The sequence below is a fragment of the Pseudophryne corroboree genome, chromosome 2 (genome assembly GCF_028390025.1).
Source record: "Pseudophryne corroboree isolate aPseCor3 chromosome 2, aPseCor3.hap2, whole genome shotgun sequence".
Taxonomy (NCBI): domain Eukaryota; kingdom Metazoa; phylum Chordata; class Amphibia; order Anura; family Myobatrachidae; genus Pseudophryne; species Pseudophryne corroboree.
The window spans coordinates 256,800,465-256,816,221 of record NC_086445.1 but is presented as its reverse complement, the minus strand read 5'-3'; the positions used below and the strand labels follow the sequence as shown (position 1 = coordinate 256,816,221).

General features: G+C 46.6%; 1 protein-coding gene across 2 annotated transcripts in view; it reads right to left on the bottom strand.

Annotated features, from left to right (window-relative positions):
* Positions 1-15,757, bottom strand: part of LMBR1L (limb development membrane protein 1 like) — a 183,937-nt gene that overhangs the window by 56,928 nt on the left and 111,252 nt on the right. For both annotated transcript variants that reach the window (XM_063952689.1, XM_063952690.1), the window contains exons 4-5: positions 3,185-3,324; positions 940-1,043 (exon numbers count right to left, since the gene is read on the bottom strand). In XM_063952689.1, the coding sequence (XP_063808759.1) occupies positions 940-1,043; positions 3,185-3,324 (244 nt within the window). The remainder of the gene's footprint in view (positions 1-939; positions 1,044-3,184; positions 3,325-15,757) is intronic.

Here is a 15,757-nt window from a genome sequence, read left to right as displayed (position 1 = left end):
ACAAAGATCACTTCTTCTAGATTTAGGGGGAAGGTTCACTTAAATGAGATGGAAGGGCACATTGCGGCTGGCAACATGCCTAATTTTGCCCTCACATGCTATGGGTGTGGTTCATCAAATCGACAGTATCTAGGTCGACAGTCACTAGGTCGACAGGGTTTCTAGGTCGACAGGTCTAAAGGTCGACATGAGGAAATTTTTTTTTTTTGGGTGTCGTTTTCTTCGTAGAGTGACCGGGATCCCAAATTAGTGCACCGCGTTCGCTCGCCATGCTTCGGGCATGGTGCCTTCGCTTGGCACACTTTACCGTTCCAATCGTAGTCCACGTGGATCGTTAAGTATGAAAAAATTCAAAAAAAGAAAAAAAATGTGAACTCATGTCGACCTTTAGACCTGTCGACCTAGCACGTCGACCTAGAAACCCTGTAGACCTTCCATCCATGTCGACCTAGTGACTGTCGACCTATAGTGGTCGACCTAAACATTGTCGACCTAGATACTGTCGATCTTCAGACCGGATCCCCATGCTATGGGGGTGCGCAGAGAAACGGACAACATTCAGGGTACTGTAATGGGCAAATATAGCATGTCACAGATGTTCAGCAGCACATCACCCTACAGTGACTCAGGCCTTTAACGTTTACTTTTTGCCTAGTCATAGAAAATCTATTCAATATTATGAGGATGCAAACTATCAATTCACTAGGCACTAAGTTGAGGCATGAGGATTTTTGTGCCTCTTGCACCAGTTTAGTCACTAGATCCTTGTTAAATGTTAGACTGAATACAGGCCACAAAAGGATTCTCTTTACATGTTTGACAAGTCATCTTTTGAGGATTTAAGTAACCAATTTAAAAAAAAACAAATCATAGGAATAATTTTAAAAACAGAATATATTGAAAAAAAAAAAAAATCATAATCAATTTGGGACTTTCTACCTTTTTGGATCCTGCAAAGCCTTCCGCTTCTGTGAAGAGATAGGCAAAAGGCATCAGGAACACTAGTGACAGGTTGGAGAAGAGGAACACCAGATTCCACAGGCCTGGAAAGAAAACACAAGGAGACAAAAATAAATAGTTAGTTAAATAGGAGGGTGAACACATTATCAAATGAAACCTATTTATATAACACAATATACTTACGCAAGAGTTTCAAAACATTTGAATACATAATAAGTTTATAAATACACACTATCCTACAGAAAACATATCCTCGGGGGTTGTAGTAAACCGTAATACAACCCTCATACACATAAATTATTACTTTAGCATAGAGAGCCAAATTCAATTAGCTGCGAGTTCCAAACTGTGATCCTTCAGGCTACATTAAGGCTACGGCCACACCTCGCGGCCAAGCAGGTCCCGCACCTGCTGAATCCAACCGCAGCATGGATCTCGTTCTGCGGCATCTGTTTAAAAGGTATGGGCGTGAGTCCAAAAGGCTCCTTCCTGTGAAACAGGAAAAAATGCTATGTGTGGCCCTAGTCTAAGGTTCACTTTGCAGGATGTTTTCATAAAACGTTCTCCCAATACCCTTGCAATTCAATTACAACTAGAAATTGCAGGCACTGTAAGTATTACAGGCCATAGAATGACATCAAATTACTTATTTTTGCAATTTTTTGGAAATAAAGGGTCTACAGAGTGGTTCTCAACCCAAAGTTTCCCACCAATTGGGGAAAAGACAACAATTGCAACTCACATCTAAGTTCAAAACCACTTTTCTCATCAACACATGTAACACACCATTTAACCTTTTAGAGTATAGGTCTTTATTGGCCATATTTTCCTATTTAAAATCCTCCTCATACATTATTATTCATTTTGAGTAATGTCCCAGGGGTACTGCATGGCGTGCTGTCATTTGTACATTAAAGTAAGTATTTGCTTGTCTTTGCACTATATGTATAAGTATTTGTTCGCCTCTATGTTCTACCCAATCAGTGATCTGATGTTTTACACTAATGCTTAACATGCAGTGGATGCTCAAAGCATATATGATATTTATATGTATGTGTTTACTATTTTTTATGTATACCTTGTACAGTGCTGTACGGTATCCGGACTCCAGGTCGACACCAAAAAGGTTGACACCTTAGGTCGACACCAATTGGTTGACATGGACAAAAGGTCATCATGAACAAGGTCGACATGGAAAAAGGTCAACAAGAGATTCACTTTAAAAAAATTTTTTTTTTTTTTAACTTTCTCATACTTTACGATCCACGTAGACTACGATTGGGAACGGTAACCTGTGCAGAGCACCGCAGTAGCGGCGCGAGCACGGCGAGCTAAGCGAGCCATGCGAGGGGACGCGGTGCACTAATTGGGGTTCCTGATCACTCTACGAAGAAAACGACACCTAAAAAACAAACTCGTGTCGACCTTGTTCATGTCAACCTAAGGTGTGTCGAAAAACTGGTGTCAACCTGGAGTCCAAGACCCGTGCTGTACACACCTTGTAGCACATTACAAAGTTAACAATAATTTCACCCTGCTTTTCACCTACTCTGGGGATGTGTATTAATAGCAGCATTAACTCCCACTGAAAACCGTGTTAGCTTGACCTGGATTACTGATTAACCAGCAAAACTTTGCACAACCTAGTTGGTGGCTAATTAGCTCTTTGTAGTCTTTGGGGGCAGATTCAATTAAATAGATACCACCGTCCTTTATCAAGCAACAGTGGGATGAATACAGGCTTAATCTTTTAGACAGTGCCAGCAACCTATTTGGTCATATTGCTAATTTCTTCTGACTACATTTTTTCCCCATGTTATAGATTCAAATGACTTCTACCGCCCCAAACAAGCACTGCTTTGCTCCACACGCTGGGCCGCAGTTACCAGACAAGATCATTTTGCAGCACAATATGTACAGACATTAATTCTACACACTAAAATACAAACTCTGAAAATATCTCATATTTCACAAAATACAAAGTTTAAACAGAAAAAGTCAGATCATGTGCTCAATAGGATATTCTATACTTAGAGCATCTGAAAATGTTGTATGCCCTTTACATACAACACTATACTGTACATCCAGACAGTTCACTATTCAGTATAGAAATCTTTGCATTCCTTATTTAAGGTTTGCAGCTTTGTCTTTAAGTGCTGATGATGACGACATTTTTTAATCTGTTCTAATCTTACATAGAAACCTTGCTGTGTTGGTCACTCACCGTGGATGAGGGATCCATTGAGCCACTGTATGTAGTAATTGTGTGGCACCGAGAGCAGCACTTCATTACTGATGATTGAGAAAGGCAGCAGGAGCACGGCCCCCACGGACTCGGCGAGTGTGAACGTACACATCCAGAGCCTGGGGAGAAAACATGCAATACATTATTTACCAGGGTTGTGTCAGACCAGATGCAGGCCTGAAACATTATTGCACTACCACTTACTAACATTCACTGCTAATAAAAAACAAAAACACAGTGCTGTCATTTAGTGCATACGGAATATGCAAAAGGTTAATAAAGTGTGCAGTACATGCATGTTTGGATTTGTTTATATACACACACACACACACACACACATATATATATATATATATATATATATATATATATATATATATATATATATACACACACACACATACACACACAATATATATATATATATATATATATATATATATATATATATATATATATATATATACATATATACATACATACACACACACACACACACACACACACACACACACACACACACACACACATATATATATATATATACACACTTTTTATTTCTCCCCTACATAATTTTTCGGGCACTCAGCAAAACATCGGAAAAATTGTGTGTGTCAAGTGAAATGATAATTATATCCAGATTGCAGAACAGGACACTGATCCTATGCATTAAGCCAAATGAAAGCTAGAGATGTGTCCTCATACATCTTTGCTGCAATCATGCAAAAAAAACAGACCCACTTGGCACTCGGGCGTCTTTTTTGCTACATTTTTGCCAAAAATGTATTTTAAATCGTAAAGCATTGTGACTAGGACGCACAAGGTCCTGTGCTGATTAATTTGATATTTGACACTTGTATAGTTGTGTGTGACTAAGGTGTATATTTACTAAAGTGCAGGGTTTTTAGAAGTTGAGATGTTGCCCATACCAACCAGACGATAGCTTTTATCTTCTAAAAAGGTGCAAGATAAATGATAAATAGAACCTGATTATTGACATCTCCGTGTCTAGAAAAAAAAACCCCCCTGCACTTTAGTACATATACCCCTAAGGCTGGGTACACACTTGGCGATGTTTACTCAATATATCGTCCGATTCGGCGGATTGGACGATTTAATGTTCATATCGCCATGTGTATATTCACTATATCGTTTACAATGCATGCTCCCGCCGGTAGTTAACAATGTACAATATCTGCAGTTTTCAACTTGAAATCTGAAGATATAGCACGGTGATGGTGAAAGATGGTGAAAGTACCAGCCAACCAGCTCCACACTGCAATGTTACAAACTGGGTTTGAAAAATGACAGTTCGGAGCAGATTGGTTGGTACTTTATCACTGTGCAATTTGCATAACACTCTCCAAGGCTTGAAAAATCTGGGCAATAGTTTCTGAATCTCCATACGTAGTGCTACAATGTAGCAGCTGCAGATTTCTTTTTTACCATACAATTTCTATTCTGTCCGTATACAGACTCACACACACACACACACAAATATACAAGTGTCATATCAAATTAAATCAGTAGTATCCACGTGCTCCCTAGTCGCACTGCGTTGTGATAAAGACGCAGTTTCGAAAAAAAAAAAAAAAAAAAAAGACTCCCTTTGTTAGCAGAGCTCTGTGCGGCGAATTGAGGCTAGATGCAGAACGACACATCTGTATGGAAATGTGTCACCTGGCAAGTATAAAGGAAAATGAGGAAATAGTCAGAAGTGCACGGAAAATAAGATTTTACTTACCGATAAATCTATTTCTCGGAGTCCGTAGTGGATGCTGGGGTTCCTGAAAGGACCATGGGGAATAGCGGCTCCGCAGGAGACAGGGCACAAAAAGTAAAGCTTTTCCGATCAGGTGGTGTGCACTGGCTCCTCCCCCTATGACCCTCCTCCAGACTCCAGTTAGGTACTGTGCCCGGACGAGCGTACACAATAAGGGAGGATTTTGAATCCCGGGTAAGACTCATACCAGCCACACCAATCACACCGTACAACTTGTGATCTAAACCCAGTTAACAGTATGATAACAGCGGAGCCTCTGAAAGATGGCTTCCTTTAACAATAACCCGAATTAGTTAACAATAACTATGTACAACTTATGCAGATAATCCGCACTTGGGATGGGCGCCCAGCATCCACTACGGACTCCGAGAAATAGATTTATCGGTAAGTAAAATCTTATTTTCTCTATCGTCCTAGTGGATGCTGGGGTTCCTGAAAGGACCATGGGGATTATACCAAAGCTCCCAAACGGGCGGGAGAGTGCGGATGACTCTGCAGCACCGAATGAGAGAACTCCAGGTCCTCCTTAGCCAGAGTATCAAATTTGTAAAATTTTACAAACGTGTTCTCCCCTGACCACGTAGCTGCTCGGCAAAGTTGTAATGCCGAGACCCCTCGGGCAGCCGCCCAAGAGGAGCCCACCTTCCTTGTGGAGTGGGCCTTTACAGATTTAGGCTGTGGCAAGCCTGCCACAGAATGTGCAAGTTGGATTGTGCTACAGATCCAACGAGCAATCGTCTGCTTAGACGCAGGAGCACCCATCTTGTTGGGTGCATACAATATAAACAACGAGTCAGATTTTCTGACTCCAGCTGTCCTTGCAATATATATTTTTAATGCTCTGACAACGTCCAGTAACTTGGAGTCCTCCAAGTCACTTGTAGCCGCAGGCACTACAATAGGCTGGTTCAGATGAAATGCTGACACCACCTTAGGGAGAAAATGCGGACGAGTCCGCAGTTCTGCCCTGTCCGAATGGAAAATCAGATATGGGCTTTTGTAAGATAAAGCTGCCAATTCTGACACTCTCCTGGCAGAAGCCAGGGCTAGAAGCATGGTCACTTTCCATGTGAGATATTTCAAATCCACCTTTTTTAGTGGTTCAAACCAATGAGATTTTAGGAAGTCCAAAACCACATTTAGATCCCACGGTGCCACTGGAGGCACCACAGGAGGCTGAATATGCAGCACTCCCTTAACAAAGGTCTGGACTTCAGGGACTGAAGCCAATTCTTTTTGAAAGAAAATTGACAGGGCCGAAATTTGAACCTTAATAGATCCCAATTTGAGACCCATTGACAATCCTGATTGCAGGAAATGTAGGAATCGACCCAGTTGAAATTCCTCCGTCGGAGCACTCCGATCTTCGCACCACGCAACATATTTTCGCCAAATTCGGTGATAATGTTGCACGGTTACTTCCTTCCTTGCTTTAATCAAAGTAGGAATGACTTCTTCCGGCATGCCTCTTTCCTTTAGGATCCGGCGTTCAACCGCCATGCCGTCAAACGCAGCCGCGGTAAGTCTTGAAACAGACAGGGACCCTGCTGAAGCAAGTCCCTCCTTAGAGGTAGAGGCCACGAATCTTCCGTGATCATCTCTTGAAGTTCCGGGTACCAAGTCCTCCTTGGCCAATCCGGAACCACTAGTATCGTTCTTACGCCTCTTTGCCGTATAATTCTCAATACTTTTGGTATGAGAGGCAGAGGAGGAAACACATACACCGACTGGTACACCCAAGGCGTTACCAGCGCGTCCACAGCTATTGCCTGCGGATCTCTTGACCTGGCGCAATACCTGTCCAGTTTTTTGTTGAGGCGAGACGCCATCATGTCCACCATTGGTCTTTCCCAACGGGTTACCAGCATGTGGAAGACTTCTGGATGAAGTCCCCACTCTCCCGGGTGAAGATCGTGTCTGCTGAGGAAGTCTGCTTCCCAGTTGTCCACTCCCGGGATGAACACTGCTGACAGTGCTATCACATGATTCTCTGCCCAGCGAAGAATCCTTGCAGCTTCTGCCATTGCCCTCCTGCTTCTTGTGCCGCCCTGTCTGTTCACATGGGCGACTGCCGTGATGTTGTCCGACTGGATCAATACCGGTTTTCCCTGAAGCAGAGGTTCTGCCTGGTTTAGAGCATTGTATATTGCTCTTAGTTCCAGAATGTTTATGTGAAGAGACGTTTCCAGGCTCGTCCATACTCCCTGGAAGTTTCTTCCTTGTGTGACTGCTCCCCAGCCTCTCAGGCTGGCGTCCGTGGTCACCAGGATCCAATCCTGTATTCCGAATCTGCGGCCCTCCAATAGATGAGCACTCTGCAACCACCACAGAAGAGACACCCTTGTCCTTGGAGACAGGGTTATCCGTAGGTGCATCTGAAGATGCGACCCTGACCATTTGTCCAACAGATCCCTTTGGAAAATTCTTGCGTGGAATCTGCCGAATGGAATCGCTTCGTAAGAAGCCACCATTTTTCCCAGGACTCTTGTGCATTGATGTACAGACACCTTTCCTGGTTTTAGGAGGTTCCTGACAAGCTCGGATAACTCCTTGGCTTTTTCCTCCGGGAGAAAAACCTTTTTCTGAACCGTGTCCAGAATCATCCCTAGGAACAGCAGACGAGTTGTCGGCATTAACTGGGATTTTGGAATATTCAGAATCCACCCGTGCTGTTTTAGCACTTCTTGAGACAGTGCTAATCCCATCTCTAGCTGTTCTCTGGACCTCGCCCTTATTAGGAGATCGTCCAAGTATGGGATAATTAATACGCCCTTTTCTTCGAAGAAGAATCATCATCTCGGCCATTACCTTTGTAAAGATCCGAGGTGCCGTGGACAATCCGAACGGCAGCGTCTGAAACTGATAGTGACAGTTTTGTACAACGAACCTGAGGTACCCCTGGTGTGAGGGGTAAATTGGAACGTGGAGATACGCATCCTTGATGTCCAAGGATACCATAAAGTCCCCCTCTTCCAGGTTCGCTATCACTGCTCTGAGTGACTCCATTTTGAACTTGAACTTCTTTATGTACAGGTTCAAGGACTTCAGATTTAGAATAGGCCTTACCGAGCCATCCGGCTTCGGTACCACAAAAAGAGTGGAATAATACCCCTTCCCTTGTTGCAGAAGAGGTACCTTGACTATCACCTGCTGAGAGTACAGCTTGTGAATGGCTTCCAACACCGTCTCCCTTTCGGAGGGGGACGTTGGTAAAGCAGACCTCAGGAAACGGCGAGGTGGATCTGTCTCTAATTCCAACCTGTATCCCTGAGATATTATCTGCAGGATCCAGGGATCTACTTGCGAGTGAGCCCACTGCGCGCTGTAATTTTTGAGACGACCGCCCACCGTCCCCGAGTCCGCTTGAGAAGCCCCAGCGTCATGCTGAGGCTTTTGTAGAAGCCGGGGAGGGCTTCTGATCCTGGGAAGGAGCTGCGTGTTGCTGTCTCTTCCCTCGACCTTTGCCTCGTGGCAAATATGAATAGCCCTTTGCTCTCTTATTTTTAAAGGAACGAAAGGGCTGCGGTTGAAAAGTCGGTGCCTTTTTCTGTTGGGGAGTGACTTGAGGTAGAAAGGTGGATTTCCCGGCTGTAGCCGTGGCCACCAAATCTGATAGACCGACTCCAAATAACTCCTCCCCCTTATACGGCAAAACTTCCATATGCCGTTTTGAATCCGCATCGCCTGTCCACTGTCGCGTCCATAAAGCTCTTCTGGCCGAAATGGACATAGCACTTACCCGTGATGCCAGTGTGCATATATCCCTCTGTGCATCACGCATATAAAGAAATGCATCCTTTATTTGTTCTAACGACAGTAAAATATTGTCCCTGTCCAGGGTATCAATATTTTCAATCAGGGATTCTGACCAAACTACCCCCGCACTGCCCATCCAGGCAGTTGCTACAGCTGGTCGTAGTATAACACCTGCATGTGTGTATATACTTTTTTGGATATTTTCCATCCTCCTATCTGATGGATCTTTAAGTGCGGCCGTCTCAGGAGAGGGTAACGCCACTTGTTTAGATAAGCGTGTTAGCGCCTTGTCCACCCTAGGAGGTGTTTCCCAGCGCTCCCTAACCTCTGGCGGGAAAGGGTATAATGCCAATAATTTCTTTGAAATTATCAGCTTTTTATCAGGGGCAACCCACGCTTCATTACACACGTCATTTAGTTCTTCTGATTCAGGAAAAACTATAGGTAGTTTTTTCATACCCCACATAATACCCTGTTTAGTGGTACCTGTAGTATCAGCTAAATGTAACGCCTCCTTCATTGCCAAAATCATATAACGTGTGGCCCTACTGGAAAATACGGTTGATTCGTCACCGTCACCACTGGAGTCATCGCCTGTGTCTGGGTCTGTGTCGACCGACTGAGGCAAAGGGCGTTTCACAGCCCCTGACGGTGTTTGAGTCGCCTGGACAGGCACTAATTGATTGTCCGGCCGTCTCATGTCGTCAAACGACTGCTTTAGCGTGTTGACACTATCCCGTAGTTCCATAAATAAAGGCATCCATTCTGGTGTCGACCCCCTAGGAGGTGACATCCCCATATTTGGCAATTGCTCCGCCTCCACACCAATATCGTCCTCATACATGTCGACACACACGTACCGACACACAGCAGACACACAGGGAATGCTCCTAATGAAGACAGGACCCACTAGCCCTTTGGGGAGACAGAGGGAGAGTTTGCCAGCACACACCAAAAGCGCTATATATATATCAGGGATAGCCTTATAATAAGTGCTCCCCTATAGCTGCTTTGTTATATAAAAATATCGCCATAAATTTGCCCCCCCTCTCTGTTTTACCCCGTTTCTGTAGTGCAGTGCAGGGGAGAGACCTGGGAGCCGTCCTGACCAGCGGAGCTGTGAGAGGAAATGGCGCCGTGTGCTGAGGAGATAGGCCCCGCCCCTTTTCCGGCGGGCTCGTCTCCCGCTATTTTGAGAAATCAGGCAGGGGTTAAATATCTCCATATAGCCTCTAGGGCTATATGTGAGGTATTTTTAGCCTTTATAGGTACTATTTTGCCTCCCAGGGCGCCCCCCTCCCAGCGCCCTGCACCCTCAGTGACTGCCGTGTGAAGTGTGCTGAGAGGAAAATGGCGCACAGCTGCAGTGCTGTGCGCTACCTTTAGAAGACTGCAGGAGTCTTCAGCCGCCGATTCTGGACCTCTTCTGTCTTCAGCATCTGCAAGGGGGCCGGCGGCGCGGCTCCGGTGACCATCCAGGCTGTACCTGTGATCGTCCCTCTGGAGCTTGATGTCCAGTAGCCAAGAAGCCAATCCATCCTGCACGCAGGTGAGTTGACTCCTTCTCCCCTCAGTCCCTCGCTGCAGTGATCCTGTTGCCAGCAGGAATCACTGTAACATAAAAAACCTAGCTAAACTTTCTCTAAGCAGCTCTTTAGGAGAGCCACCTAGATTGCACCCTTCTCGGCCGGGCACAAAAATCTAACTGGAGTCTGGAGGAGGGTCATAGGGGGAGGAGCCAGTGCACACCACCTGATCGGAAAAGCTTTACTTTTTGTGCCCTGTCTCCTGCGGAGCCGCTATTCCCCATGGTCCTTTCAGGAACCCCAGCATCCACTAGGACGATAGAGAAAACACATTAAAAATGTACCACTACTAGACTGCATCTCAATTTGTAGCATTCACAAGTTTTATCCATTTTCCAGGTGAATTTGCGTAAACGAGCCCTGGTGTATTTTTATAGTGCAGGCATTAACAGCTTAGATGTGGCAGCACAGATGGTGTAGTGTTCAGCATTACTGCCTTGTAGCTCTGAAGTCATGGGTTCAGTCACCAGTTGTGGTGGGGTCTGTATGTATTCCCTAGGGTTTCCTCTGGTTACTCCACTTTCCTCCGGGAGGTGGTTATTAGATAGACAGTTAAAAGGTTGACACACAGGGTCAAAAGGTTGACAGGTGCCGTGGGAGGCACAAAGCGAGGTTGGATGTGCAGAACACCTTTCAAGAACGTCTGGACCTCAGGGAGAGAAGCCAATTGTTTCTGAAAGAAAATGGACAAGGCCGAAATCTGGACTTTTATGGAGCCCAGACGTAGGCCCACATCCACTCCTGCTTGTAGAAAAAGCAGGAACCGTCCAAGATGGAATTCACCGCATAAAATTTTCTGCTCTCACACCAAGAGACGTATTTCTTCCAAATACAATGGTAATGCTTACACGTTACCCCCTTCCTGGCTTGGATCATAGTCAAGATAACCTTGTTAGGGATCCCTCTCCTGGCTAGAATCAGGCGTTCAACTTCCATGCCGTCAAACGTAGCCGCGGTAAGCCCTGATAGACAAACGGGCCCTGTTGCAGTATATCCTCGCGAAGAGGTAGAGGCCACGGATCTTCGAGGAGCATCTCCAGAAGGTCCGCGTACCAGGCTTTTCTTGGCCAGTCCGGAGCAATTAGAATTGCTTGAACCTTTTCCCTTTTTATTCTCTTTAGAATTCTTGGGATCAGAAGAAGTGGAGGAAACACGTACACCATCTGATAGATCCATGGAGTCGTCAGGGCATTGCCTGTGGGTCTCTCGATCTGGAACAATACCGCTTGAGCTTCTTGTTGAGACGAGAGGCCATCATGTCGATCTATGGGTATCCCCATCGACTTGTCAAGCACCTGAACACTTCCGGGTGAATGCCCCACTCCCCCGAGTGCAGGTCGTGTCTGCTTCCCAGTTGTTTACTCCTGGAATGAAGACCACTGGCAACGCCACAGCATTTCTCTCTGCTCAGAGGAGATTTCTTGACACCTCTGACATTGCTGCTATGCTTTTTTCGTTTCGCCCTGTCGGTTTACGTATGCTACTGCCGTCACATTGTCCGACTGGACCTGAATGGCCCGATCTCAAAGAAGATATGAGGCCTGCAGAAGGGCGTTGTATATGGCCCCGAGTTCCAGAATGTTGATTGGAAGGACGACTTCCTGACTGGACCATCTTCCTTGAAACTGTACCCCCTGAGTGACTACTCCCCAACCTCTGAGGCTTGCGTCTGTGGTTAGCAGAATCCAGTTGTGAATTCCGAACCTCGACGAGGTGAGAAGTCTGTAGCCACCACAGAAGAGAGATCCTGGCTTTTGGCAAGACGGATCCTCTGGTGCATGTGAAGATGCGATCCGGACCATTTGTCCAACAGATCGAGCAGGAAGGGTCTTGCGTGAAAGCATCTGTATTGAAGAGCCTCGTTAAAAGGCCACCATTTTCCCCAGAAGGCGAATGCATAGATGCACAGATATCCAGGTTGGCTTCAGGACATCCCGAAGCATCGACTGGATCACCAATGCCTTTTCCAATGGAAGGAACACCTTCTGCGACTCCGTATCCAGTATCATTCCCAGGAATGGGAGCCTCCGTGTTGGCTCAGAATCCACCCATGATCCTGGAGAAGTTTGGTTGAGAGAGCAATGCTGTCCAGCAACCTTTCCCTGGACGGTGCTTTTATCAGGAGATCGTCCAGGTACGGAATTATGTTCACTCCCTGTTTGCGGAGTAGAAACATCATATCTGCCATCACCTTGATGAACACCCTCGGTGCCGTGGAGAGGCCAAATCACAGGGCCTGGAACTGGTAGCGACAGTCCTGCAGTGCAAACCGTACATAAGCCTGATGAGGCGGCCAGATCGGAATGTGAAGGTACGCATCCTTGATATCCAGAGACACTAGGAATTCCCCCTCCTCCAGACCTGAGATCACCGCTCTGAGAGACTCCATCTTGAATCTGAACACTCGTAAGTACGGGTTCAACGACTTGAGGTTCAAAATTGGTCTTACTTAACCATCCGGTTTCGGTACTACAAACAAGTTGGAAGAGTACCCCTTGTTTAGCTGATGAGGTGGAACTGGAACAATTACATGAGTCTGTACCAGTTTTTGGATGGCATGTTGTGAAGTTATACCTGCCTCTTGTGAAACTGGCAAGCCTGATTTGAAGAATCTGTGAGGTGGGAGCTCTTGGAACTCCAGTCTGTAGCCCTGAGCTCTGTTCCTGAGCACCTGCTGTTGCTGGTTTGCGTGGTTTACCTCTTGCGCCGCTGGAGGACACAAAGCACCTCTGGATTCGCCCTTGAACTTGGTTGTCCGAAAGGACTGTAACTTAGAAGCTGAGTAAGGCTTCTTGGTTGGGGGGGGGGGGGCTGCGGAAGGAAGATACGTAGAGTTACCCGCAGTAGCTGTGGAGATCCATTTGTCTAATTAATCTCCAAACAAGGCTTCTCCTGTGAATCCGCGTCACACCTTTCCTGGAATCCGCGTCAGCAGTCCACTGGCGTAGCCACAAACCCCTGCGTGCAGACACCGCTAAAGCGGTGGTGCGTGCGTTAAGCATGCCTATTTCCTTTATGGCTTCCCCCATAAAGTTCCCAGAGTCCTGTATATGCTGCAGGAGTAAGACAACATCCCCCCTAGATAGGTAACCTAATTGAGGGGTTAGATTCCTTGACCATTTAGCAATGGCTTTAGTGATCCACGCACATGCAATAGTGGGTCTTTGGGCCATCCCAGCAACTGCGTACAATGATTTAAGTGTAGTCTCAATTTTACAATCAGCCGTGTCTTTTAGGAAGGCTGCACGAGGAACAAGCAATACAATTTTACGTGACAGCCTAGAGACTGATGCGTCCACTGTCGGTGGATTTTCCCATTTTTTTCCTATCCTGCAGAGGAAAAAGAAAAGATGAGAGCAACCTTTTAGGGATCTGAAACTTATCAGGATTAACCCGTGGTTCTTCAAACAGGGTATTCATTTCCTTTGACGCAGGGAAAGTGACTGAGGACTTTTTTTTACATTAAAATAAGATTCCTCACACTCCTCTGACACCTTATCAGGAATATGCAGAACACCTCTGATAGCGTCTAAAAGAGCCTCTATTCCCTGTGACAGAGCCGCCCCCCCCCCCTCCTCCCCCCGAGTCCACCTCCCCCATGTCTGACCTGTCAGAGTCGGGTTCACTATGGTATGTCGGCGGTCGGGCTCCCGGCGACCAGCATACCGACGCCGGGAGCCCGACCGCCGGCTTACCGACAGTGTGGCGAGCGCAAATGAGCCCCTTGCGGGCTCACTGCGCTCGCCACGCTACGGGCACGGTGGCGCGCTACGCTATTTTATTCTCCTTCTAGGGGGGTCGTGGACCCCCACGAGGGAGAATAAGTGTCGGTATGCCGACAGCCGGCATACTGAAGACCACCCGTCAGAGTCAGACTGCAGGATATGGGCCAGAGATCGCCTTTGCGGACAAATGGGAGGGGATTTAGAAGCTGTCTTGGGGACTGAGTCTCTATTCATAAACTCACCCACAGTCTGTTTTAAGTATTGCGTCTCTTTCTCATTTCGGGACAATTTTGTAGAAAGAGTTGAGATCATTCCCTTAAGAGAATTAACCCATTCCAGTTGAGCCCCGCTAGTCTGTGAACCCTGAGTACCCAGTAGTGAGCCCCCTGGTGAAGAGGAACACTCTGCGGTACAAGAAACACATTCTTTGCCTGCCATAATGTAAATGTGACAGCGCGCGCGCGCGCACACGCACACACACAGGAAAGGTTAAGCACAATAACCCACAAAGAGCCCTTCGGGGAGACACAGTTGTTTGGAGCCAGCCCCAACGGCGCCCTTATCGCTAATGCAAAGCTTAGCCGGGTCGCAAACCAAGTACCCCGATAGGGGACTTAGTACACTAATAGTCGCTCCCCTCCTACTATGACTCTTGTACCACTAGGGTAATCTGGAGTCACGCTGGAAGAGCTGCGCATCCCTGTCCTGTCAGCGTCCGTGTCCACTGCAGTGGGAAAATGGCGCTGGTGAGCTGCTCCTCTCATAGTGAAGCCCCGCCCCTTCAATGGCACGCGGTCTTCCCACTTTTTCTTTTTACACTGGCTGAGGAATTTGGTGCTTACAATGGAAAGAACCGTTTTAAGGCTGTTGTGCCAGTATGGGTACTGTGTGCAGTGTACTGGGACACAGTTGTGTACTGTGTCCGGAGACGCATTCCGCCCCGTTTAGAAGCCGTGAGTCTCCGTACCCTCATGCCGCCATAATAGCAGTCGCCCAGCTAGCCGGAACACTGGCTCAGTACTCACCACTCTTCATTCTTCTGGCTCTGTTAGGGGCGGCGGCATGCTGCGGAAATGTACGCTCGCCGTGGTGGGGCTTCCGAATAGTTGCTTCAGTAGCTCAGTGTCCTGCCAGCAGGGAACAGGACCATTAACACTTCAAGATGTTGGGCCGTCCCCCTTTACTCCCAAGTCCCACGAAGCAGGCAGGCTGGTGCCAACCAGTCCTGCCTGAAAATAACAAACATATAAAATAAATGCAGAAAACTCTTCAGGAGCTTCCTTCAGCGTGACCGGCTCCTCCGGGCACATTTTCTAAACTGAGGGGTAAATGTATGGAGCAGTGATAAGAGTGGAGAAGTGAGCCAGTGGAGAAGTTGCCCATGGCAACCAATCAGCTTTGAAGTAACATTTCTAATTTGCATGCTCTAAAATTATACAGAGCAGCTGATTGGTTGCCATGGGTAACTTCTCCACTGGCTCACTTCTCCACACTTATCACTGCTTCATACATTTACCCCTGAGTCTGGTAGGAGGGGCATAGAGGGAGGAGCCAGCCCACACTATCAATTTCTTAAAGTGCCCATGGCTCCTAGTGGACCAGTCTATACCCATGGTACTAAATGGACCCCAGTATCATCTAGGACGTAAGAAAGGAAAAAAAAAAACCCTGCTAGATTGTAAACTGGGGCAGGCATTGACGT